Consider the following 27,887-nt stretch of genomic DNA (forward strand, 5'->3'; position numbering starts at 1 on the left):
TACCTCAGAATTAGGTCAGCAGTGGCCGCAACATGGGAGGAGTTCCCTAATGAGCCAAAAGTCACATCCATACCTTAACTATATAGATTCCACAGGGACCACCAAGAAAACTGCTTCAGGACTCTATAAAATGGCGCTTGACACAAGGAGGGCACCGCTCCCGAACATCAGGGGGGGGGAGTGGGAAGGGGATCTAGGGGTCGAATTCTCGGATACACAATGGGCACAACTGTGCAATCTTACAAAACAGGTGTCATACAATTCCAGATTTTGCCTAATTCAATTTAAGATACTGAACAGAGTACATCTCACCCCTTTACAGTTGAAGAGAATGTACCCAGGTTGCTCGGGAAAACGCCCTAGATGCAGGGAAGCAGATGCAGATCTGAAACATATGCTATGGGCGTGTGGGAAGCTCTCTGGTTATTGAGCGGCGGTCTGACAGGTTTCTCCACCATGTCGTCCAATGCCTGACATGGTGGAGAAACCTGTGAATTGGGATCATACAGTGTGTATATTGGGATGTGTGCTTAAGATGAACAAGACGAAACGGAAACTCAAACATAGGACTACTTTGGACTAAGCACGCCATATTAATGAGATGGAAGAAGGGGCAACCCCCCCCCCCCCACGATTGAGGACTGGAAACACGAAATGGTATGGACAAATGACCAAGAAGCGACGTACTCTGGCCTGCTCTCCTTTGCAAACAAACCCAGAGACATATGGGGGGCTTCCGCAGATACCTGAGTGAGAGGACTGAAACCATCAGCATTGATAGTGAAGTGATGTGACAAACTATGATGTAATGGCCATAACCTGCAAACTGTGCATCACTGATATAAATGTGAATTCATGTAAAGCAATGTCTGAAGATGTTAAGTGTGCAACTTAAAACAAATAAAAGGCTATATATTTATCTCTAGCAAAGCTAATAATAAAATGGCATCTTTTAAAATAGTTCCCAATAAGGCTAGTGATCATCAAATACTAGAGCTCGTCTGGACACCTCACCTCGTTCAATTGCGAGAATTTACCGATCTAATGGTCATTCCAAATCAAAGTTGTAATCGCCTAATTTGGAAACCTTATAAATTGGCCATGCTGAAAAAACTATTATTAACATCATCCCCTGATCAAGCATCTGATAACTTACCTGACTATGCAGAATACATCCGAATAATAAAGGAGGTACAACCGTCTACAGGCCCCATCACATTTAAACACAAGTATGCATGGGATGAACAAATATTTGCCCTAAGATGCAAATTTAGACAATCTATGCAATCCCTTCCATCTACAACTTGTCAGCAAATAAGATCAAAATTAAAAACAAAATATAAAAACAAAATTAAATAAAGTATTAGTGCCAAAAAAGCAAACAAATGCAGAGAACATGCTTGCTGTAATCTTTAAAAAAAATCATCATTCCCAAATATGGAACCTTATAAACAATGTTGCTCCAAATCAAAATACCTCATCGCAACTGAATGCGATTAATGAATCTACATGGGTAACTCATTACCAATCCTTGCTCAACACCCCAAGTCCTATTACTCCGATAACCTCTATAGGCTGCCCTGATTTATCCAAATTAGTCTTTGATAAATTAGATATAGTCCTAATAATTAAACAGTTGAGCACGTCTAAAGCTCCTGGCCGGGATAATCTCTCAAACATGACCCTAAAAACACATTCAGAAGAGTGGGCTGACATCCTTGAAATTTTTTATAAAAAGATAATTAAAACCGACAAATCCCCCCGACATGGCAGGAATCGATTATTATTCCCATTTTTAAAAAAGGCAATAGAGCATCTCCCTCAAACTATAGAGCAATAGCCCTTTTAGACGTACCTGGAAAGAAATGTGCATGCCTAATTCTTAAAGACCTAATGCTATGGCTAAATACAAACAAACTATTGGACATAAATCAATCTGGTTTTATCAAGGGCATTGGCACCTCGCTAAATGCATTTATTCTATCTACCTTAAAAAATCAGGCCATTTTTTATAAGCAACCAATATTTTTAGCCCTAGTTGGTTAAACAGGCCTTTTGATTCTGTGTCGCATGAAATTTCATGGTTAAAACTTTTAAAAGCTAACTGCCCTTCTCATTTATTTTATCTCATAAGACAATTGTATACCAATACTTCAGTCAAGATTAAACTCACTAGCCATGGCTTACTCTCGAAGGCAATCGATACCACAGTAGGACTAAAACAAGGATGTTTATTTGCCGCCATCCTTTTGAATTTTTACATAAATGATATAGGTGAAGCTTTTAATTCCATTTGTGCATTTCCACCCAAGTTAACTTCACACGAAATAAGCTGGCTATTATATGCTGATTATTTGGTCGTTTTAGATTGAACACCAATCGGCCTCCAATGAAAGCTAAAAGCCTTAGACACTTATGCCAAAAATAACCACCTTATTATTAACACGACCAAATTACACACTTAGTCTTTCATCATCGACTACCAATGACAGGATTTAAATTTAATTGGACTATCATACACCGTTTCTCACACAAGTCTGTGCTCATTCACTAATGCTTGCTATGTATAATTGCCTTGAAACAACGACTAATGGTTCTTTATACCTTTGGAAAAAAATTGTATTCAGTTAAAACTTGACGCAGAAAACTCACCAGATTTACTTCTTAACTTTCCAGAGAAAGCCAAACAAAAACTCTGGTTACGAGATTGGATGATAACGTAGGAAAAATCAGCCACCTATATATTGTTTCGAGAAGGGGCCTTTGTTCACAAATCATTACATGAATTACCGACTTACCTCGCCCATTTTCCAGATATAAAATATGCACTATCCTCGGATTGAGACTAAACTTATGGCCAACTAAGATACAACTTGCCCTGTAGAGTTCCAACACCCTATTAGACACGGATTGCAGATTCTGTAAAGTCCCTAATTGCCAAGAATCATTATATCATTTAGTTGTAATATGTCCTGCCTTGCTAGTCCGAAGAAAAGAAACATTTTATACATTTTTGAAAGACCACACTATGCTTACACACCTGACAAAATGTGGTCTCTCATATTTGATGCATCAATACTCTCTCTAAATATAGCTACAGTAAATTATCTCAATTCACTTGATCTTGCCAATGTGTAACTGCATAGAAATAATTAATAATTCTAACAGCTGCAGCACTTATACTTAGCGCGATCTAATCACTTTGAATGAATTATCCTATAGCTAAGAGAAATGTAGATATACTGCACTGATCAAACCTGATAAATCTATCTATGAACTACCATGCACTGTATAATCATGCAAGAAAATATATTGTTGAAAAGGTTGCATTACAACCAAAACAAAGAAAAAAAAAAGTGATGTTCAGGAATATTTGAAGTAGACCTGGCAAGTCGGGCCCATGGTCAGGATCAGGTAGCGGCTGCCATCCCCTGGCCACATGGGGAGAGGCTATCCCAGGGAAAGGAGTGATGACATCATCAGATTCATCAAGGTACATATGACAATCTTTCATCCAAAAAGCAGCAACAACGTAATCCAGAAACGGCTAAGTGGGAGGAAGCAAAATCATTTTTTCCCCATTTTTATGAAACTTGACTCAGCAAGGTGTCACAAGTAGATTTGTTTACAAGGCAAGTAGATTTTTTGAACCTCTTGTCCCGTAGACAAGTAGGGTTTTTGACAAGTTCCACGATGTGTCCTAATGCTTATTTATAGATGATCACAAATGCACATAGTTAAAATCCACATAGATGTGTTTGGTCGGTATTAGTTGGCCTGGGGAGGCAAAAGTAGCTCCTGGTAGCTGTTGGTGTCAACCTAACCAGGCTCTTCTAGGCCACAAGCAGGACCTAAAAAACACTCACAGCTCCCCTCGATTTTGAACCCTGCTGCATGGATTACAGCACATTGAACAAGATCACAGTAAAACATCATTATCCTCTTCCACTGATTTTTGTGATGTGAGATCGAATTCAAGGAGTCCATCGGCTGAGCCTTGTGCAGGTCTTCAGCTGCCATGTCTCTCGTTTGGAGGACATCAGGTAAGATGACCAGCTTGTGCTGGCAGGGCTCTGACTAAACAGACCCTGTCAAGGTGGCCCATCTTCTGCATCTCAGTATCTAAAATGTGGCTGGAAAGGATGTGCCTCAGGGTGTCAGGGCTTGCTTGTTCAACCAGGGACCTTTCTGCAACTCTAATCTGCATGAAGGGGGGAGGGGGCCTGTTTCTTGGACATATGCCAAACGGGCACATGGACCTTGCTGCGCACATTTGCCAAACATTACTGCTTGGATTCCTTGTCAGGAGAGGATGCTCGCTTTGGTCAAGCAGTCCTCTAGAGTTTCAAGGTTTAGGTGGCGTCCTCTTGCTCTGCTCCGGATTTACGTACTGCTCTGAGAGTCTACTGTAGATGAGGAATCTGAGGGAGAAAGGAACCCATTTGAAGAACAAATTATTTACCTTGCAGTAATCTTCTTTCTGATGGATGTTCCTCCCACAGATTTCTCATCACCATCCAAACCTGATTGTACATCTCATCTCTCTGTGGTCTATAAACGGATGAGTGCCTAAGGGAAAAGTGCGGAACTGAGATCATTGGGCATAGCTGCTTCATATATATTGGCCAAGATGTCACATTATGTGGGGGGTGCAACACAGCGCCAAATAGAGCCAACGCAGAGCCATCCTGCACTAACTGGTAGTAAAAAGAGTTTCCTAAGGCAGCTGGCGATGGAGATGAATATCATAGATGGGGAATATGTGGGAGGAACACCCATGAGAAAGAACATTATTAAGAGGTAGGTCATTTGCTGTACTAACGGATTCCTTCCTCCCACAGATTTCTCAACTATGATAGAATCAAGCAGGAAGTTTGTTAAGAACATGTGCTATGGGGGGACACGTAGGAAAAGAAGGGACAAGGGCCCTAACATTTTTTTCCAAGGAGCGAATGCCAATAATATTTTTCTGTGTGTATATTTTGGTGACAGTTACAACCAAATGTGTTGGCTAAGCTGAGGAACATACTCAACAGAAATGACTCAAACGGGTTAGCCTCGGAATTAAAAAATATACTTATCCTGTCCAATACCAATATTCATATGCACAATTTTTAACCCATAACGAATTGGTGTGGATGCATGTGTTGCTCGATATATATTCCTTTTGTATGCTCAACATGGCTTTTTCAATATTACATTTATATGCACAATTGTTTTGCTCTGTTAAGGAGAATTCTCAGAAATGTGCTAATTCCCTCTACCTTGGAGGACTTGATTTTTTAACCTGGAGAGAGTGAGACCCTTTTTCCCCACTCTCTCATGTATTTTAATGTGATTTTGAACACTATGGTTCTTTTGGTTGTGGAGTCTAACAATCTCCATAGTCATCATCCTTTTACATTGTGTCACACAGCACCTTCAGTGCAGTGTGACACAATGGGCCTCATTACACGGTAGGCGGTAACCATGGCGCTATTAGAGCCATGGTTGCCGCCGGTATTTTACCGTGTCCGCCTTGATGGATGGCGGAATTACCGCCCTACTCCAAGGTGAGCGGGGGCGGTAATTCCCCATTCACCAAGGCACTTCCCCATTCCCATTTTTGCCCCCATAAGGCATAATGGGAATGGGGAAGGCGCTAATTACGGTACCGCAAATTGCGGTACCATAATTAGCTCCAAGGTCCCTTTGCGGCACCCTACTTTAACGGCTGGTAAAACCAGCCGTTAAGGTCGGGTCCCGCAAAGGGAACTCGTAGTAAGGCGGTAAGGGTTTACCGGTACCGGTGCCCTTACCGGTACCGGTAAACCCTTACCGCCTACCGTGTAATGAGGCCCAATGTAACTTAGACACAAGTCTTAGATTTCCCTAGGTTTAAATACCTCCTCTTGGATAAACTGTTTCCAAGAACAGTAAAGTGAAATTCACTTAACTTTCACGTGTAACTTTCTAGACCCAGCACACACTATCTTACAATAGGGTGCTGGAGGGGTTACCTAGTATCCCCTTTGTCTAGCTTCTCACGTAACATTTTTATGTTACCCTTTCCACACTGAATGGCTGGTGGCAGTAGCTTACTTTTTACTACCATTATGGGATTTTACAGCGGGCTGCGTTCGCAGCCACGGTAAAGCACCCATGGGTACAATTTTTGTCAAAATGGCCCCGGTCTTCTTTTTTCACCATTTCTTTGTGGAAAGGAGATTTACTCTGCGCGCCAAACCAGGTTTGGTCCCCTTGTTCATTTTGCCTTTGGCGGGATTCACGAGTGGAGCCAGCCTCTGGCTCCAGGGAGTCTGGCGGGGGCAGGAAGCAAGGGAGGCCCCCGAAACTCCCTGTGCTTAGTCTCTTAGGAGACAGGAATGCACTCTTATGTGATTGGCTGGCGGGCTGTCCTGCAAGGACAGCCACCATGCTGGGTGACTGACAGCTAGGCTGGAATGAATGGGAGCAAGCTGCATAAAAGGCGAGGCTTTTTGGCTTGGAAGGCACAGTCGACCACTGGACGAAGGAATCCGAAGAAGAATTTGAAGAGGACAGATGTGAATCTCTGTGTAACTCCCCTACAGCTCACACTGACCCCTCTTGAGATAAGCCAGGCTGCTCCACAGATAAGCCAGGCTGCTCCACACGCTACCAACCTTTGTAGTGCAGACTTATACCAAAGGTTGTGTTTCTATTGCCAGGAGGTCAGGGTTGTTGTAGTTCACCCAAAGGGTACTGCAACAATCTTGCCTAACACTCTGGCTGTCTTGTGTTTGTTATGCATGTACACTGAACTAGCATTCCTTGAAAATGTAAAAAGTAAAAATATTTAATAAGCCAAAAACAGAAATTAGAGGAACTGTCATCGAGTGAGAAAGGGAAAAGCTAGAGTCTACATAAACTCTGCCTGGAGCAGGCAGAGAGGATGGATCAGATGGCTTTTATCTAGGAGCAACTCAATGTTCAGAAAAAAACCTCAAAAGAGCATCTGACATGAACTAGTCATATAATGCAGAGCGAACTACAACAGCGTAAAATTGCAGGTTGACATCACTGCAGTTGATATCCAAGGACTCAACTACATGGCAGGCTGCTGAGGTAATCTTCTGACTAATACTTAACTTTAAAGCTCTCACACTCTTCCACAACACATCTGGAACAATCTTGCCAGGGAGAAAGCAGCTTGTTACATGAAAGGAGAACTTGTCTCCATTGTAAGAGGAGACCATTCCTCCCTAGGCAGTAAATTCCCTGTTTATGAATGTCAGCAACTGAGATCCAACCATCTCAGACAAAGTGCTTGAAAGTACTTTTAAGCATACATTGGGATGTAGTGATGCTGAAGAAGAAATGTGTGAGCTAGAAACATTCCCCAAACAAGTCTTAGTTCACATAGTCCCAAACAGCTGCATCACAGTATTCACCCTTCACTTATATCCAAGGAAGCAACGGAGGTGTGCTGAGGATGTAAAGGGAGTGGGTCAGAAAAAGCATAGGAGTCTGGTATTACTTGCTTTTAAACGCAAATTAGGAGTGAAATTGATTGAGACATTGGTGTAGTTGAAGAACTGCAGAGAAGAAAATAGTCAAGCAAACCTTCATGCGCCTACCTTTAGCAATGTATATTTGAAATGATTTGCACTGAAGTGTAATAGCTTATGCAGGCAACACCCTGTTGGTATCATTTCCAAGACAGCGACTTTGTGAAGCCATAATTGGCATTCGGAGTTGTGAGGGCACATCATGCACACTTCAATCACTGGTATCACATTCAGAACCCTCCTTTCTGGGTTTCAGACAGCAACATAGCATGCCATGCCAAGAAGTCTGGATGTCTGCCTTGCCCTTACCAGCGTGTTGATGTTGTTTGTGGGTATCTTGGAGATCATCCTTTAGGTGTTGAATCTCATTCTTCAGGGAGACATTAGCTGTCTCCTTCTGATCCTTATCCTTTTGTAGTTGCTGGATATCTGCTTCTAGGCCTTTGATGATTGAGAGCTGCTTTGCAATTTCTAAACTCTTGCCTTTCAAGGTGCTACGAGACTGGAGCAGGTCTGTCTCTGACTTACGTAGAAGATCATCTCTCTTGAGCACTGCCTGTATCAAGCAGAAGAAAAGAAAAGTAGGCTTTACATACCCTCATGAGCCAGTTTTTCCTGCACATGGATTAGCCCCTAATTCTGCTTCCCAAACCCCACCCATTTGTGACTATCTGCCATATTAGAGCAAAATGGTCAATGGTTTTCTCTTAATCAAACTTAAAGAAAGAGGAGTTTTGGTCAAACTTAAGGAAAGAGGAGTTTTGGTTCTAAATGGAAGGGTGAAGAGGTATAACTAGGTGGGGTTTGGCAACCCCTCTTAATATGTATTCTACCGGCTCACAAGAAAACACCACTAAAGGTTTATATGGGAGAAAAGGTAAACAGGATCACTGAAGAGTAGAGCTAGCCTCAGGGCCACAAATAATCGATTGTGTCCCTGAGAAATCACAATTTTGTCAGAATACCACAAGTCACCCTGCTTTCCTGTCTGAGTCCACTTACACAGCGGTTAGTGTGGCTTCACTGGCAGGTGACAACTTTTGCATTGTACAGCATCAGTAGCTCACCAGGGTAGCCCCGGCAGGGAAGCCCTGTGTCGATCCAGCACAGTATCCAATAGCCCGACATTTGTTCCTACGAAAGAGTGAGTGAGATACAGATGTTGCCACAGAAGCCCGTGGTTATGGACTGCAGTTGCCAGCAACAGCTAGGGCCCATTTGGGAAGTTTATCTGGATTCAAGCAGGTTTCTTCTTCAGAAGAAAAGTTGGGAAGAAACCTGCTGAAGTTGAAAGTAGCAAGCACCCAGTGATTGGGTGGCTGACAAAGCTTTGAAAGAATGCAACCCTCTGATTAAGATCGGAGCTACCCCTTGTGATGAAGTTCCATGATTCACTGTACTGTTGGACGGTGGGGTTGTCAAGGGGGCTGAATGTTGTCAAAAGCTAGGTGATACTAGGTTTAGGGATGGCCTGGGGAGAATCCCCTGGCTACCCTCACCATGCATTGTGTGGTAGGCAGGGGTTAGTCAGTCTCTTTAGAGGCTCCTGTCCCTTTAAGGGAACAGATTGCGAGAGGAAGTCCCATAGAGGCAATAGTGCATGCACAGACTGCTCATCTTGCGTTGGTGCAGAAATTGCATCGGAAATGTCAGAATAGGCTTTCAGCTGCTCAAACTGCAGAATCACAGGGGAGATAGCGCTGAACCTGAAATAAGACAGAAACCTGAGCGGTTAACCATTCATAAGCTCTCCACATCTGATATGATATTGCATATATAATGCGCCTCTACACAAGTGTTTGAAGGCGCAACAAGGCAAGGGAGGGGAGCCAGAGGGAGGACAAAAGACAACGATCTTACTGGGCCTGGTGACATTGAGATCACGCAAGTGCAGGGTAGGGGGAGGGGAAAAGTGCTGAGGGAGGATTGGAGCATGCAGTACAAAGGATAAAACAACCAGTAGTGCAGCCCAGCAGGTGGCAAGTGCAAGGTTAAGTGCAGACAGCAGGTGTCAAATATGTGCAGGTAAGGGGACTGTAAGGATACAGATACAGACCCAAAGTGCATGGGTTGCCAGGAGGCAGTGCGGGTGTGCAACTGGGCGGGGAGGGACCTTGGTCCGAATTCAGAGGGTAGCCAAGTGACCAGTGCAGAATCAGACAGGAAATCAGCAGGTCGAGGAAGAGAGAACGCAAAAGCAAAGAGGAAGGTCTTGAGGTGTTTCGGACCCGCAGATGGTTCTCCTCAAGTTTCAGAGAGGAAGGCAGGCTGTGCCAGAGGGAGGCACCAGCAGAAGAAAGATATGTACCCCAAACTTATTGCTTGGCAAAGCGAATGACCCTCAAGGAGTTGGAGGTGCGAAGTGCTCGAGTAGGAATATATTTCCGAAGAGAGAGTTGGAGGTACTGCGGTCCCATGCCCCAGAAGGCCTTGTGGACAATGCATAGGGTCTTGAACAAGATCCTTGCAGCCACTGGGGAGATTTCAGGGCTGGAGAGATACGATCCCTGGGCTTGAGGCCAAGGACAAGCCTCACAATCCTGTTCTGAATGAGTTGCAGAGGACGAAGAGTAGAGGCAGGCAGACTTAAAAGGTGGCTGTTTTAATAGTCCAGCCTAAAGAGAACCAGAGCTCTGGAGACACTGAGTTTCTGGGGGAAGGTGAAGAAAGGAAGAATACCTCTGACGGAGTGCAGCTGGTAGTTAGACTTCTTAGAGACGTCAGAGATATGAGGATAGAAGGAGAGTGTGGAGTCGAAGATGACCCTGAAGTTCTTAGCTTCACAGGTGGGAGCAGGAAGAGGGCCAAGGGAGGCCGGCCAGAGAGTGACAGGAAAGGAAGGTGCAGGTGAGCCGATGAGGAGGATCTCCGTTTTGCTGGAATTCAGGCAGAGATCATTGGCGGCACACCACTTCTGGATTGCAGACAGGCAATCCGAGATAGGAGAGGGAGAAGAGGCGGCAGAGGGGAGCCTGAAAATGAGCTGAGTGTCATCCACATAGCACTGAAAGTTGGAGCAGAGAGCAGCAATGTAGTGGGCGAGAGGTGCCACGTATTGGTTGAAAAGCCAGGGAGAAAGGTTAGACCCCTGGGGAACACCACATGTAGAGAGAGAGAGAGAGAGAGAGATATAGGAGAGGAAGGACCCGAGTCGGACCTGGGAGAGTCGGTCCGAGAGGAAAGAGGTCAGACAGGCCAGGGCCTGATCTGTGATACCAAGGTTATCACGGAGCCGGTTGAGCAGGATGGCATTGTTGACCATGTCAAAAGCAGATGAGATATCGAGTAAGATGAGGACAGAGGGGTGATTAGCATCAAGGTTAGAGAACAGGTCTTCACAGATGTTAAGGACAGCAGTTTCCATGCTCCTGGCTGCTCTGAAGCCAGATTGATGGTCATGGAGAGAACCAACAGATTCAGTGTAAAGATTAAGCTGGGAGATGGCTAGCTTTTCCAAGAGTTTGCCCAGGAAAGGAGTGATGGAGATCGGGCTATAGTTAGCCGGACAGGAGGGGTTTCTCGAGAAGAGGGTGCACACGAGAGTGCTTGAGGGGGGAAGGGAAGGTTCCAGTGGCGAAAGAGTAATTGCAGAAGTCGTCCGAGGCTGGAGCGAGGGTCTCAATGTGGTCCTTGATGGTTTTGAAAAAACAGGGAAGAACCTGTTTTGACGAGACTTTCATAGATCGGACTGGTCTAGAAACCTCATTGGGGTTGAACAGAGGAAAGACAGAGAAGGGCGGAGGAGAGGCGGCCGCAGGGAGGCCAGAGGTAGAAGAGAGAGTAGAGGGAGAAGGAGTAGAGGACGAGAGGGTGGACAGGATGTCCTGGGTTTTAGAGATAAAACGAGAGGCCAGGGCCGTGCAGAGGGCATGGGAGGGGACAGGAGAAGTAGAGACTGCAGCAGGATTGTCCAGCTCCTTTCAGATTGTAAAGAGTTCGGCCGAGTTGTTAGATGCCGCAGAGACGCAGGCTTGGATGTGAGCTCTCTTCTTAGTGAGGACATAGAGTCGGTATTGCCTTTGGAGCAGGCAGCAGGTCAGTTTGTCAGTGGATGCACACAATGGCAGCCATTTCCTCTTAGCCACCCTACACTTACGTTTAAGGGTGACTACGTCTGAGTCGTACCAGGTGTTGCACTTGGCTTTGGGCTTCAAGCAGATGGTCATGACACGGGCAAGTGCGTTAAGAGTGTCAGAGATAGAGAAGTGGAGCATGGAAAGGGCTGTGTCAGGATGCGAGTCAGCCAGAGTTGGAGGAGGGGGAGAGAAAGTGGCAGCGAAAGCCTAAACTGACACACGCTTCATGGGTTGAATGACCGAGAAGGTGGGTGGCAGAGAGTGGTTGGCTCAGCCTCGGGGGGGGGGGGGGGGGGGGGGGGGAAAGAGAGAGAGAGAGAGAGAGAGAGAGAGAGAGAGAGAGAGAGAGAGAGAGAGAGAGAGAGAGAGAGAGAGAGAGAGAGAGAGAGAGAGAGAGAGAGAGAGAGAGAGAGAGATATATATATATATATATATATATATATATATATCTCAGGAGATCAGAAGATCCAGAGTGTGCCCTGCAGAGTGAGTCGGGCCAGAGGGAAGAATAGAAAGAGTCGCAAAGGTCGTGAAAGAGTCCAGAGGAGGGATAGGAAGCATCCAGGTGGATGCTGAAGTCTTCAAGGCGGAGGAGTTGAGTGGTCGAGGCCAGGAAGGAAGAGGAGAGGTCCGCTCACTTGGAGAGGAAGGAGTTGGTCTGAGCAGGTGGCCAGTAGATAGTAGCCACAGTGAGAGAATGGCCAGGAGAGAGAGAAAGCCTGCAGACAAGGCATTCTAAGGAGGAGTAGGCCTGCATAGGAATGATAGAGGCAGGATTCCACTCCAGGAAGATCAAGGCTACAGTCCCACCGGAACGGTTGGATCTGGTCACAGAGAGGATCTTGTAGTCATCAGGGAGGAGAGTATCAAAGCTTGTGATAGATCTGGCTGTGAACCATGTCTCGGTGAGACCAAGGACATCAAGGTCAAGTTTTTCCAGGAGACGGCAGATGTCAAAGGAGTGTTTGACAGCTGGGCGAGAGTCGACAGTTGCAAGATGGAGAAGGTTGCCACCCTTGAAAGACTTCTGGGGAGGGGTACAAATCAGAGTTACTCCCTGCGGAGGGGATACATATACCTAAGGCTTGTTAGGCTAAGTGAGTCCTTCCTGAGGTTCAGCCGGAGTACAGCAAGCAAAAAGGACCACCCTTAGAACCAGCAAATCCCAAGTCCCATATCAAAACTGCAAGTAATGCCCAGGGTCGGGACTCATCAACCAATCTATGTACCAATTACACAAGGACACACACAGAGTTCCCTTAGGCTAGAGAGAAGCTGGATGGTGGAGTAAACACCCTATAAAAAAGAGGAGCCCGTGGTAGTATGGAAAAGGATCTTATTTGGAAACAGGTGACAAAGAGTGCAGAAGGAGCTGGTACAGGAAGCCAGAGTAGAGATCCACTAGGTGGGAGTATGAGACACCCGGGGGGGGGGGGGGGGTTCGAGTGCGAGAGACCCAGGGGGGCTAGTGAGTGCGAGAGACCCAGGGGGGCTAGTGAGTGTGAGAGATCCAGGGGGGCTAGTGAGTGCGAGAGACCTGGGGGGGGGGCTGGTGAGTTCGAGAGACCTGGGGGGGGCTGGCGAGTTCGAGAGACCTGGGGGGGGGGGGGGCTGGCGAGTTCGAGAGACCGGGGGGGGGGGGGGTGGCGAGTGCATGAGACCCAGGGTGGGACTTTCGAGTGCAAGAGAACCAGGGTGGGCTGGTGAGTACGAGACACCCAGGGGGGGCTGGTGAGTGCAAGCGACCCGGGGGGTGGCGTGTGCAAGGGACCCACAGGGGTAGGGGGGTACATGAGACTCGGCGGGGGCTTGTGAGTGCGAGACCCGGGGGGGGGGGGGGCTTTTGCGAGTGCGAGAGACCCGGGCGGGGGATCTGGTGAGAGACCCACGGGGGGCTGGTGAGAGCCGTGGGGGGGGGGGAGCTGGCTAGTGCGAGAGTACCAGGGGTGGCTGGCAGGAGCGAGAGACCCAGGAGGCTGCCGAGTGCAAGAGATCAAGGGGGCTGGCGAGTGCAAGAGACCAAGGGGGCTGGCCAGTGCAAGAGACCAAGGGGGCTGGCCAGTGCAAGAGACCAAGGGGGCTGGCGAGTGCGAGTGACACGAGGCAAAAGGGCCAGGAGTGTATTCTGATAACTAGCAGGAGTACCAGAGTTTAGGGATGTACTATTGAACATAATCTCCTCACCAGCTCTTTTAAGCAGCTTGACATTAAATTGAATTTACACCAAAGAGGTACAACCCCATGAGACAGAGACAGAGGCAAAGAAGGCAGGTTTGACAGGACCATGTCACCCGGGAACCAAGATTCCAGTACTGGTTTCATTTAACAAACCAGTGTATTGTAAAAGACATGGCTTGCTTTAATCAAACCAATTGGATTTACTTATGCCACCTGTCCATTATTTGTAAACAAAAAAAAGCACTGGACTGGAAATGTGGTGTGGTGCCCGCATGGCATGGACTCACCTACCCTCCATACTTGCAGGTGGAAAAATATGACACTTTGGAAGAAAGAATATTCAGAATGCGTACCATTCCATACATAAGCTTAGATATACAAGGATACATCAGTTACTTATGTTTCTGATAAACCGAGAGCTGTGTGTAACCTGCAGGTCACAGGTTTAAATTCCAGTGAGGGAGGATTAGTCTGACATTGTCTATGATCAACAAAATTAGTGCATCAGAGTTGGGTAAGCCAAAGACCAGTTACCTACAGCACTATGAAGCCACACAGTTTGTGAGCTAGTGCCATACAAAAAGCTGGTTATTACATAAATAAATGGTGTTAGCTTAACCCTGTTTAAGTTCTCCCTGCCAACACACATTACTCTCTCACTTCTACACAATTTCCTTAGTTTGCACTTCTCTTCAATGACAGTTTATGCCCCAGATCAGGCCTGAACAGATTTTGATGGGGCTCCTGTCCTTAAACTCTACTTTCCTAACCACTTCGACAACAAAGACACCATTTGCTGCCCTTCCCGTGAACAACTGTTGCTTTCTCCATCCTTTCCTGTATCCATCTACTCACCGCTGGGTTGCCCAAGATATTTAGCCATCTGGGCTGTACTTTACATCCTACCCCACAGGCTTCTTTCATTGGCCATATACCCACCTGCTCCTTTTGTGCACACAATTTCTGAGCCTCACGTAGCTCTGCTTCCAGGTGCCCAATATCCTCCTGCTGTTGTGAGACCTGTAGTTTCCTATTCTGCACCTCTGCTGCAATGTCCCTTTGGAGATTTTGCACCTCTTGTTCCAGCTTCAGAATATCTAAAACAAGTAGACCACATTTGAGCAAAACAGATGCAGAATTCATCAATTGAAAATGCAAAATTAACGAAGATTGGCACCAAACAATTACTGCAAAACAGTACACTTATTCAAATAGTTCCCAAATACCATTTCACCTCTAAAGGAAGTAAACTATATCCCTGTTAAGAAGCCTGAGATTAGCAACACTATACCAATCAAAACTCAAGACAGCTATTAGATACTTACAGTCGAAGGAGGTCACACATACACAATACAAGTGTCCTCTGCATAAGAGCAGCCATGTTAAAAGAACAAGTTACGGGGGCGTGGCTTGGAGACGCCGCGACTGGCATGTCTCCTTAGGAGCTCCTGGCAGCCGCGGTGCACCGGAGGGCCTAACGCTGGCCCATCGCCCCGTTTCTTCATGGAATTGGCTGAAGCGACGTCAGAATGTCTCGAGCAGACACTCCCTGACGATCGCTGCTAATGGTTGGTGTTTTGAACATTTTCGAGGCTCTCCGAGGCGAGGACTCGGCCCAGTCATGGAGAAAATGGCGGCCTCCGCAGAGAAACGCTGGCCCCAGCAGGGGGATGGGCAAGCGCAGTAGGATGGCCCAGAGCGCCCAACGCCGCTGCTGAGCACAGCCAACCTCGGCTCCCCTCCAACGGAGCTGATCCCGGCAGTGAAGAAGCAAGCTGATCCCACCCCTGACCTGCCTGCCTGTCTGCTCCTTCTCCCACCCTGCTGAACCCCCGTCCGTGATGAGACGCACCACCGCGCTGAGCTGCGCACCGTGCGGGGGGCCTCTAACTCCTGCCTCCAGCTGTTCTGGGTGTCTGTGGATGGTTGCCCGTGATTTGCACCCTCAGGGGCCTGTGCTCGAGTCCGCTGTTGTGGTGGAAGAGAGCAACAGGCAGGGGGCTGTGGGGGGCGGGTGCTACTCCGGCTGCTGGGCTTACGGGGTCCCCGAGCCACAGGCCACGTGCTGGTGCTTCCCTCTTTGACTTAGTGGTGCAGGGGCAGCTCCGCCAGGATGGGCGTGTTTAAGTTTCTTTCTTCTGTGATGGGGGGGGGGGGGGCGAGCTCCGGAGGGCGAGGATTGAGTGGGGTGCGTGGGCTTGCACCCCTGGTATCTACCAGCTATAAGGGGTTGCCAGCAGAGCTCCCTAGCAGTCCATGGGGCAGACTGCTCAGCGAGGGTTTTTTCCTGGGTGGGCGCGGGGGGACCCGCTCTTGGGATGCGTGGCAGTGATTTCTACGTCTGGCCCAGCTCTGTAGAAAGAAACTTACACACGCCCATCCTGGCGGAGCTGCCCCTGCACCACTAAGTCAAAGAGGGAAGTACCAGCGGTGGCCTGTGGCTCGGGGACGCCGTAAGCTCAGCAGCCGGAGTAGCATCCCCCCCACCCCGCCGCCTGTTGCTCTCTTCCACCACAACAGCGGACTCAAGCACAGGCCCCTGAGGGTGCAAATCACGGGCAACCATCCACAGACACCCACCACCATGCCACCATGCTACCACGCCTCCAGGAACATGGCGAAAAGCGGGAAAGCTTCCAAGCAAATGGACATTGCAACCCTTATGAGTAGAGCAGCTACAGAAAAAGGGGACCCGCCAGGAGAGCTATCCGCTGGAAGCAGCCCTTCAATGGAGGCCCAAGACTCAACGCAATCAGCCACCAAATCATACCTGAGGGACCTGCTATCTGCCCTGACAAGGGAGATTCAGAAGGGCACCGAAGAGGTCACACAGAAAATGAACTCCCTTGACAAGCGGGTCGTGGGGTTGAATCCCGAGTGAGCGAGTTTGAGACCCACCTCTGCGAACAGAAATTCGAATGGGAGAAGGGTCTGGATAGAATAACAGCACTGGAGGCGAGATGCGAGGCACTTAAGAGGACGCAGGAAAAAGATTGTGGAGGCGGATGTTGTTTCGCCGCGGAATCCCATCCTCAATCCCGGACGCAGAGCTGAGAGGCTATGTCTCGGAATTGTTCCGATTTATCATCACCCTTCCGGACGAGGCCCCATTGGAACTAGATCAAGTACACAGAATGATCCCGAGACGAGCATCCCTCTTCCCACCCTTGTCCTTGTTAGGGTGCACTTCTACCAGATCAAGGAGGACATTATGCGGGAGGCCAGAGCGATGCACCAAATTACCTTCCAAGGCTCCACAATCCTACTTTATCACGACTTCGCAAGCGCTACCCTCCAAAAGCAGAAAACGCTCAAGCGCAGGATCCGAGGCCCCCCCTGCAAAATACTCAAACCAGCCTAACCAGCATCTGCACAGCATCAGTAACAAGCTGGGGGGGGTCCTGTGTTGGGACCAGCTGCCCTGGAGGGGGCTCTGGCCCGGGCCGCAATCTAGGGGTGAGGAGGAGAACGACCAGCAGGGGTGGAGGAGCACAGAGACCCGCATAGAACTAACAAAGTAACGGACCACAGGGGTCCCTCACCTCTCGATACACCCATCCCTGTGCCCTGATTCTGTCTTGCTATGCCACACCAAAGCTTACGCATTGGGCCCAGTTGGCCAGTTAACAGGTGCACTTGCACTGCCAGTTACCCTGTTTGGTAGGATGAGTTCTCTCCTAAGTTAGTTGGGGGGGGGGGGTAGACGGTGGGGGAGCAAAGGTACTAGAGAGCATGGGAAGGGGTTCATCTCCTGCCCCATATCTACTAACAGCCACACCACACAGTTCACCAACAACAAAAAGCGCCCTCGTGCAACACAGATAATAAGCCGCCACTCATATGGTCCATATCAGCCCCAGGTACGCCTGGCTCGAAGCTACGTGAATCGCCACCCCTGCCCAGGATGACTGACACTCATAATATTGTAATCCTCACATGGAATGTGCAGGGCCTTAACTCCCCAAGAAAGCGCAAGTCTGTGGAGCATAGACTGGGGCAACTAGCAGGAGAAATTGTCCTTCAAGAGACCCACCTATTGCGAACTGATGAAAGCCGAGTCAGCTTTAAACGGTTCAAGAAGGCCTTTTTTGCGTCCTCCGGGGAGAAAAAATGAGGGGTAGCAGTCCTCTTTAGTGATAGAGTCCCCCTAACTAAGATCACGGTCAAAAGGGACCCGGGGGGCAGGTTCCTACTGCTGAAGGGGCTATTTGGGGAGCAACCCATCACTATCGGGACACTGTACTGCCCGAACTCCGCCCAGAACAAATTCCTCACTGACCTGATTCCAAATATCCTAACATTCAAAGAGGGGTTCCTCCTCATAGGAGGAGATTTCAACCTGGTCCCCAACCCCCAGATAAATAAAACCCTGGCACCCACCGGTCCCGATTTTACGCACGCGGTGTCGTTGGCCAGGCTCCTACGGGAAACGGACACGATTAAAGCATGGAGGCAGGCCAATGGGAACACAGGGGATTACACCCACTACTCCGGAGCGCACGGAGGCTTCTCACGAATTGACCTCCTACTAACATCTAGCGCCCTGTTCCCCTGCTTGGACAAAATTGAGATCCACACACGCATGATCTCAGATCACGCCCCAGTCTCTGCCAGCCTCAGCATCTTGGGCCAGACAAACCGCCCACAGCGACAATGGAAACTACACGATTCCATACTGCTAGACGACAGCATTAGAAGGGAGATCGGGGAATCTATTGGGAACTACTTTAAAGAAAACGCGTCTACGGACACATCCATAGGGGTTACCTGGGACGTCATGAAGGCTGTGGTCAGGGGCTCCCTAATTAGCGCTGGGGCGGGAGACCACGAATACAAAATCACCCTCTACGTGGATGACGTCCTCGCAACCATAACCGACCTGAGCCGCTCCCTCCACGCCCTCTGGAGGGAAATCGAGGACTTCGGAGTAGTTTCCGGGTTCAGGATTAACTTAGATAAATCAGCGGCCCCCCCATAAACCTCTCCAAACAACAAAGAGTGGCCCTCGACCAAACACTACCGAGTCCCTGGTCTGCAAAATCCATTGGATACCTCAGGGTGCAGATTCCCGGGGACCCCTCCCGCCTATACCTAAAAAACTTCCCACGGTTGTTCAGGGACTTTCGGGGTGATCTGAAGGACTGGGGGACTCAGGAAATTTCGTGGTTTGGGCGCATCACCGCCATAAAAATGAACCTGATCCCCAGGCTCCTGTATCACTGCACCACCCTCCCGGTCCACATCCCAAAACCCGAGTTGCTTTTCCTGCCGAAGAAAATACAGGAGTTTGTCTGGGGGTGGGGGGGAAGAGGCCCAGAATAGCCTAAAGAATCCTGACCCATGAGAAGGCCCTGGGAGGACTGGGACTCCCCGACGTAGCGAGATACGCTCCCGCAGCCCAACTCACACACGCATACACCTGGTCCCAACCATCAGGCCAACTACTCTGGAAACAACTAGAAGAATCCTGGTGCCCAGTCCCGCTGGCGGATCTGCCACACCTCCCACCTATAAAATCCCAGAGCAAGAGAGGCTCCCTCTCAGCAACCAGAGTAACCATGGAAAGCTGGAGGGCAGCATCGCAGAAATGGGGCATCCGGGGAACATTAGGCCCATTAACCCCCATTTGGAATAATCCTGGGTTCTCCCCGGGTATCTCGGCGAGAAGCTTTGAATCATGGAAGGTAGGATTACAAAGGATCGCAGACTTTCTGGAGGGCAGCCTCCCCATAACATTCGAGAGATGCAAGGAAAAGTTTGGGGTGGGAGAATCAGAGAGGTTGCACTACGCCCAGCTCTGGCATTGGTTATCACACAAAGAGATCAGGGAAAAGGGTTGCAGGGGTCTAACAGCGCTGGAGCTCTCGCTTCTGTCTCCCCCCTCCAGGGGCAGAATCTCAACGCTACACCGCCTAAACAGAACCGATCCCTCTAAAAAAGAAAAATATATGCTAGACTGGGACAGAGATCTGGGCAGAGAGGTAGACGTGGAGGAATGGGGGAAAATCTGGGCTAGCCTCCATAAGAGCACGCAATGCATCTCGAAGAGAGAAGGCGGCTATAAACTGTGCTACAGGTACTACATCACCCCAGAACTACACAAAGCCAAACCGGAAATATCAGCGACCTGCTGGCGTGGATGCAAAGAGCAGGGCACACTGTTCCACATGGTTTAGTCCTGCATGAAGGCCGAAAGGTACTGGAGGGAGGTGGTGGGTCACATCAGCGAACTAACTGGGATCACCTTCCCCTGGGATCCTGGAATAATGCTTCTGGGAGAGACTGGAGGGGGGGAATTTCCGCTCACTGGCCACGTCCCACGCCTGTGCACCCACCTGCTCCTAGTAGCAAAAGTAGCATTAGCCCGGCTCTGGAAAAACACTGAGGGGGCCATCAATTCCCCTATGGTGGTCAAAATGTTGGGAGATTGTTGTTGCGGAGAAGGTCACAGCAATACGCATGGGCCGCCTGAACAATTTTCTAAATGTGTGGGACCCATTTATGAACTATGCCGACAAATACCCAGCACTCACCAAAAGACCACCTCTCACGCGCTGGCTCTGATCTGGTCCGATGTATGAACACGACCTAATACCAGATGGAGGGCGCCAGGCCTTGACACTTGTGGGGGATGGGGAGATGCAGGGGAGAGACACTAAGCGCAGAAGCACGACCAAGGCGACCTATCGACACCTATAGAGGGCGGCCTCTAAGGCAGCAATCGAACTATGCGTAACCGCTGTCGTTGATGATTGTGTGTCTGATAATATGTACCCGATTGTTGGAAAACCTAATAAAATTGTTTGTTGAAAAAAAAAAAAAAAAAAGAACAAGTTACAGACCTTATGGGTAAGGTTGGTTCTGATGGATATATGTCTCCTCTGCAGATTCCTTATCTGTGAAAGATTTCAGTCTGCAGGCTGGGCCTTGGCATTTCTTTTGACTTACACTTGCACTGCAGCAGGTGGCACTACCCATTACTGCAGTGCTGCAAGGGTGCGGCTTGCAGCATCAACCAGAAGTGATGGAATCCGGGCTGCAAGTTTCACTGCCCACCCCAAGCACAACACTTCCCTGAATACATCCTTATTGGGATCATTCTGAGGCAAGGGTAGAGGGAGGGTAGATCAGGAATCTGCAGAGGAGAGATCCATTAGAACCTTAAAGTACATAACTTGTTCTTCTAATGGATACAATCTCCTCCGCAGATTCATTATCTTTGAAAGATTACCACAGCAACGTATCAAAAATAGGAAGGAGGGAGACTCAGAGATACCAAGACAAGGTGACAGTACTCTCAAGTGCTGCACTATGCCGATTTAAAACAAGACCTCAGGCCTTTCCATCCGAGTCTAGGCAGTGATGCTCAGCAAACGTGTGTAGAGTAAACCAGGCAGCCGCTCTGCAGATCTCCTGAAATGGGACCACCTCCTCAAGAAATCAGCTGCAGCCACATGACCCTAAGTGGAATATGCCACAATCCCCTCCGGGGAAAGTTAATGTGTTGCCTCATAGCAGATCCTAATTCATGCCACAATGAATCTGAGTTGGTCTTTTGGACACATCTACCTCCTGGATGCCTGACCATGGGCCACAGTTGTCTGTCAATGCAGTACTCATCTGAGCTAGTTATGTAATAGATACGAGGCGTCTTCGAGTCTGTGCAACCTCTCTTCTGGCTTCGATGGGTGTGTTGTGGTTGAATGAATGTCTGAAGCTGTGTGGATTATTGATGTAGAAGTCACTGGTAACATTCAGTATGAAACCAACTGGAATCTCAAAAAGGGAGCCCTATTCAGGCTTTCACATAAAGATGGACAGGCCCGTCAGATCCCTGCAGCATGTTTTTCACAAGTGACAATGAAAGATCCAAACCCTTTGCCTCAGAAGTTGAGGAATTGTCATATCCTCTAGTTAACACTATCCACGGACATGCAACTACCTGCAGGTTTAAAGTTTGCATGTATTGTATCCTGGGTCCCACCATGAGGTCCAAAACCCTCCCGGACATATCATGGCCCTGGAATTTTAGGTGCTGTCAAGGACAAAGCAAAACCCACAGGAACTTCTGGCCCCCACAAACCCGGCAAGGCAACAAACACACAGCCACCAACGTTACAGATATACCTTCTTCACCCAGAGGGAAAAGGGTATGGGACAAAAGAACAAACCAGACTGTCTCTCTGCCTTGCTGTCAAATATATTATATACATGTTATACATGAAAATGTCAAATATAAAGAGACATATAATCAAGCAGCACACACAAATACATACAAATACAATTAAGATGTCAAGAAGTTCATATATCAAAACCAAGTGGGTGTAAAATAGGCGGCAGGAGAAAAAGAAAGGAGAATGAACAGCAGAAAATCTCATGTATACAAAAGAATGCACCAAAGATGATATATAAATGTCTGATTATCATTTTAAAAAATCATCGTAGGAAGAAAAAGTTCTTCATCACCATTAAGGCCTTTTGGTTACATAGAGTTACATTTAATAATGGATTTAGACTCTAACTGCTGTAACTTCAACTCTGTTGCCTTTTCTCACATGTTCAGGTAGATGCAGTAAAGCTATGAAATTCATGGAATCAACTTTTCCATCATGGCACTCTGCAAAATGTGACGTTAAAGGATGAGTAACATATTGGTTTCTTTTATGGCACTATAATGCTGTAGAATATACAATTTGAGCTGGCACACCAATAGAGATTAAGAACAGAAAATACCATGTACCATGTATTTACTCAAACAAGTAAGTGAATGATTGATCTTCCAAGTTTTTTTAATGTATCTTTTTATTGAAATCTCGAACATGGATACAATCACAATGCAATATCAGTAAAGGCGTCGTCAAAGAACTATCCAAATTTAATTTGACTGTTTTGTTAAACCCCAACTATCAAATAAGGTGCTACGTAGCGTGAGAAAAAGCGAAGAGAAAGAAAAATATATATATGCGGCTTCAATCCATGATTCTGTGACAGCAGGTTGTAAGGGGGATAGTAGCATCATTAGTTGGCAAATTGACATTTTCAGGAGGTGGGAATACCACGTCTGATGTGCCCACATTGGATCTATTGGGATCATTGTCAAGTGCTCCTGGTGCATTTTGTGGATTAAATTGTTCAAGAGTGAGATTGGAGAAAAAGCATATGCAGATTTCCCTGTCCAACTGATCCACAATGCGTAGCCCTTAGACCCTTTTGCAGGAACCTGGAGGCATAACTCAGGCATTTTGCGTCTTCTTTTGTAGCAAAGAGGTCTATGTCTGGTTGGCCCCAAAGTGAGCAAATGTTGTTTAGAATGTCTGGATGTAATTCCTACTCGTGTCCTGAGAGTTGCTGTGTTTCTACCTAGTGTGTCTGCTAGGCAGTTGTGTTCCCCTGGAACATGATGATACAGGATAAATATTTCTCTTTGGACGCTGGACAGATTTATGCAGCGAGACCCGCCCTGTTTGCTGATGTAAAACATGGCGGCTGTGCTGTCTGTTATATTCAGCAAATTCTTCCGTAGGAAGTAATGTTGAAAAACTTGGAGGGCTTTGTAAACTGCTAATTCCAGAACATTGATGTGATTTTTGGAAAGTGTGTGTGCCCAAATGCCATGCACTGTATGGTGGAGACAATGGGCTCCCTGTTCTGAGAGTGATGCATCTGCTGTGATTGTAATGTGTGTCGCTGGGTTGCGGGAGGAATCTGAGGGTGTCTGCACTTCTTCCCCTAATCTGTCCTCCCCCCAGGTGGCCAGGCAAAGGCTGTCCCTATTAGATCCTGACCTTGGTGGTTAATATGCGAGGGAGGGTCAACCGGGTGGAGGAGACTTGGATGGAGATGAGGTACCCTTAGATGAGACATGGTAGCCCCCTTTTTCCTCTTAAAATGTCCCCTCAATCCCCCAGACCTTTGTGGGCTATTGCAGGTCAGAGCCCTATTGATCTCCATTCACACATACACCACTTTAGTACTCGGACGAGGAAGAAGCAAGAAGAGACAAAAGACTCTAGAACCAACAATGTGCGGTCTAGTAGTCAGAGAACCAATCATATGCCGGGACATTTAAATCCCCGCAGTACAGGAAGAGGAGAGAGAACTGTGCCGGCTGTGGCTGTGGACGTGAGCAGACCAAGTATCCCTGGAAAGCGGTGCAGAAGGAAGAGCGAGTACAGGTGTGGTGGAGCAAGGAGACTCACAGGTGATGTTACGCTCACCTGGCTCCCACACGGGCGTCGGTCGGACTCGGACTGCTGCGGCCTCCACCCACGTGATGCGTAGTGCAGCGATGACTGACTGGATCTGCCCTCCTAATCTTGTCTGCTTTGCCCGTAGAAATATTCTCCTACAAGTGGAGAGATAGATTTAGCCACTTGTGGATTCAAGTGATAGCACCCCCACTGTCCTCCCCACTAATCACCTCTGAAGCGCCCTCAGCAATCTCACCTTATATTCTTGAAGGATGAGCCCTCCATCCTGCGAAGCACGCAGGGGCGCGTTGATGACCAGTTACTTCACTGGCCTGAAGATATTGGAAGAGTTGTAGACGAATCCCGACTCCAAAAGGTCCTGGCGAAGAGCCGTAAGTATATAGTTCAAAATGTCTGGAATTCACTCCTGTCCAATTCCTCTTTTATCTTGCAGTTTTGACCCAATAAGAAGATTGACAGCTGAAAGCGCTCCGGTAAAAGGCTGTTACCCAAAACTGTCCGGTAAACAATGCCAAGGGTTAAACTTGCTGCTTTCTCCTTATCTTACAGGTGCGGCATTAGAAGATGTGGCGTGCTGATGAATTATACCTCCGGCGGTAAAATCAGGTAAGCATATGGCGGCTAAAGAGAAGGGTCTGGATAGAATAACAGCACTGGAGGCGAGATGCGAGGCACTTAAGAGGACGCAGGAAAAAGATCGTGGAGGCGGATGTTGTTTCGCCGCGGAATCCCATCCTCAATCCCGGACGCAGAGCTGAGAGGCTATGTCTCGGAATTGTTCCGATTTATCATCACCCTTCCGGACGAGGCCCCATTTGAACTAGAGCAAGTACACAGAATGATCCCGAGACGAGCATCCGTCTTCCCACCCTTGTCCTTGATAGGGTGCACTTCTACCAGATCAAGGAGGACATTATGCGGGAGGCCAGAGCGATGCACCAAATTACCTTCCAAGGCTCCACAATCCTACTTTATCACGACTTCGCAAACGCTACCCTCCAAAAGCGGAAAACGCTCAAGCGCAGGATCCGAGGCCCCCCCCGCAAAATACTCAAACCAGCCTAACCAGCATCTGCACAGCATCAGTAACAAGCTGGGGGGGGTCCTGTGTTGGGACCAGCTGCCCTAGATGGGGCTCTGGCCCGGGCCGCGATCTAGGGGTGTGTAGGAGCACGTCCAGCAGGGGTGGAGGAGCACAGAGACCCGCATAGAACTAACAAAGTAACGGACCACAGGGGTCCCTCACCTCTCGATACACCCATCCCTGTGCCCTGATTCTGTCTTGCTACGCCACACCAAAGCTTACGCATTGGGCCCAGTTGGCCAGTTAACAGGTGCACTTGCACTGCCAGTTACCCTGTATGGTAGGATGAGTTCTCTCCTGCTAAGTTTGTTGGGGGGGGGGGTAGAGGGTGGGGGAGGAAAGGTACTAGAGAGCATGGGAAGGGGTTCATCTCCTGCCCCATATCTACTAACAGCCACACCACACAGTTCACCAACAACAAAAAGCGCCCTCGTGCAACACAGATAATAAGCCGCCACTCATATGGTCCATATCAGCCCAAGGTACGCCTGGCTCGAAGCTACGTGAATCGCCACCCCTGCCCAGGATGACTGACACTCATAATATTGTAATCCTCACCTGGAATGTGCAGGGCCTTAACTCCCCAAGAAAGCACAGGTCTTTGGAGCATAGACTGGGGCAACTAGCAGGAGAAATTGTCCTTCAAGAGACTCACCTATTGCGAACTGATGAAAGCCGAGTCAGATTTAAACGGTTCAAGAAGGCCTTTTTTGCGTCCTCCGGGGAGAGAAAATGAGGGGTAGCAGTCCTCCTTAGTGATAGAGTCCCCCTAACTAAGATCACGGTCAAAAGGGACCCGGGGGGCAGGTTCCTACTGCTGAAGGGGCTATTTGGGGAGCAACCCATCACTATCGGGACACTGTGCTGCCCGAACTCCGCCCAGAACAAATTCCTCACTGACCTGATTCCAAATATCCTAACATTCAAAGTGGGATTCCTCCTCATAGGAGGAGATTTCAACCTGGTCCCCAACCCCCAGATAAATAAAACCCTGGCACCCACCGGTCCCGATTTTACGCACGCTGTGTCGTTGGCCAGGCTCCTACGGGAAACTGACACGACTGAAGCATGGAGGCAGGCCAACAGGAACACAGGGGATTACACCCACTACTCCGGAGCGCACAGAGGCTTCTCACAAATTGACCTCCTACTAACCTCTAGCGCCCTGTTCCCCTGCTTGGACAAAATTGAGATCCACACACGCATAATCTCAGATCACTCCCCAGTCTCTGCAAGCCTCAGCATCTTGGGCCAGACAAACCGCCCACAGCGACAATGGAAACTACACGATTCCATACTGCTAGACGACAGCATTAGAAGGGAGATCGGGGAATCTATTGGGAACTACTTTAAAGAAAACGCGCCTACGGACATGTTAGGCAGAAACCTGTGCAGTTCCCTCTGGGACCACTGCAAAAGATTTAAGACTACAGGTGTTTGGCAGTAAACCCACTTGGTAGCAGTCTGTACCACCCAGATTTACCTGGTAGCTGTGGCTGAGCAGTCAGACTTCCCTCAAGAAGAGTTAGGCAGTATATAGAGCATACATAATAGGAACAGAGGCACAGTAGTACAAGCAAACACTGACCAGAGCTAGGTATAAAAGTATATAATTATTTATTTAAAAGAGACAATCATAAATTACACTAGCACAGAAAAGGTAAGTAAGTCAAAACACAGTCACTATTACTTATATGTACATCCCTAGTTATTTGTTGGACAAGTCTAAGTTAACACCACTTATTTCCAAACAGAGGTGAGCGCTTAACGTTCGATCGCACTCCAACAAGTTAGTTAAAAAGGGAGGGAAAAAGCAGAAGTAATGAAAACAGCAAGGTAAAACACTTTTCAGAGATTCACAGTAACTTTAGAAAGGCAGTCTATTGCGGAGCAAGGAAGTTCGGTTGCCAGGCCCACTCTAGGGAAAGCCAGGCGAAAAGATGTCCAAGATCACACAATGTCACAAGTCTTTACAGGTGAGTAGAAAAGGTTTTACCAAGTTTAAAAAAGTTTAGTTAGGGTGTCCCAGGCTTACCCAGGTTCGAGAGCCGAGGGCTAAATCTACCTCGTACAATCGGTGGCAAGGGAAGCCGGGCGGAACACGGTACCTTTAAAATGGAAAGGATCCTCCAGCGGTGGCAGTTGTTCCTGGTAGTGGGTGCAAGTCGCGGCGTCGTCCAGAGGAAGAGAAGATCTCGACGTGGAGGAAAGCTGAAGGTCGTTGCACTACCAGGGAAGAAACCAGCCGTGGAGTTTTCTGGTTAAAAGGATGTTACCCCTCTTTCGCGGTTGAGGTAAAAAGTGGTATCCCGGTTGCCGGGGTGCTTGGCACAGGCAAGGCGGCCACGAGATGCTTCAGGGAGGCGAAAAGAAGGCAGAAACTGGTTGTCCCCACCAGTCAAGGGAAGAAGACTCTCCCGGCTGGAGATCTCCTCTGTCGTTGGAAAAAGTGGTGAGACGGTTCCGCACGGCTCCACCGGTGGTGTCGTCTTGGCAGGTCGGCTCGGCTTCTCCCTCTTCGGCTTCTTAGGTCCTGTGGTGACTTCTCAAGAACCAGTCCCAAAAACCCTGCTTTTATGCAGCAAACCCCCATTCATACAGCCTAGCTGTCAGTCAAACATCCTAAGTGGTGAGCGGGGCGGCTCACCACTTGGGCCAATCACACCAGAGTGCGACATGAGTTGGCAAGGCAACTCAGTCCAGGGTGCCTAAACCCCCTCCCACACCCCCTGTGGTACCCAGACAGAAAGGCACCACATTGGAGGGCTTCTGTGCAGAAGCCCGCCAAAAGTGGAACAAAGGCTCGACT

The 27,887-nt window shown here is 48.3% G+C and overlaps 1 protein-coding gene across 2 annotated transcripts in view; it reads right to left on the reverse strand.

Annotated features, from left to right (window-relative positions):
- The window catches only part of PMFBP1 (polyamine modulated factor 1 binding protein 1), a 1,360,893-nt gene that overhangs the window by 349,858 nt on the left and 983,148 nt on the right, over positions 1–27,887 (reverse strand). For both annotated transcript variants that reach the window (XM_069635509.1, XM_069635508.1), the window contains 2 exons: positions 14,723–14,880; positions 7,839–8,085 (listed from right to left, as the gene is read on the reverse strand). In XM_069635509.1, the coding sequence (XP_069491610.1) occupies positions 7,839–8,085; positions 14,723–14,880 (405 nt within the window). The remainder of the gene's footprint in view (positions 1–7,838; positions 8,086–14,722; positions 14,881–27,887) is intronic.

Source organism: Ambystoma mexicanum, chromosome 1q, assembly GCF_040938575.1.
Source record: "Ambystoma mexicanum isolate Mex_15411 chromosome 1q, UKY_AmexF1_1, whole genome shotgun sequence".
Classification (NCBI taxonomy): domain Eukaryota; kingdom Metazoa; phylum Chordata; class Amphibia; order Caudata; family Ambystomatidae; genus Ambystoma; species Ambystoma mexicanum.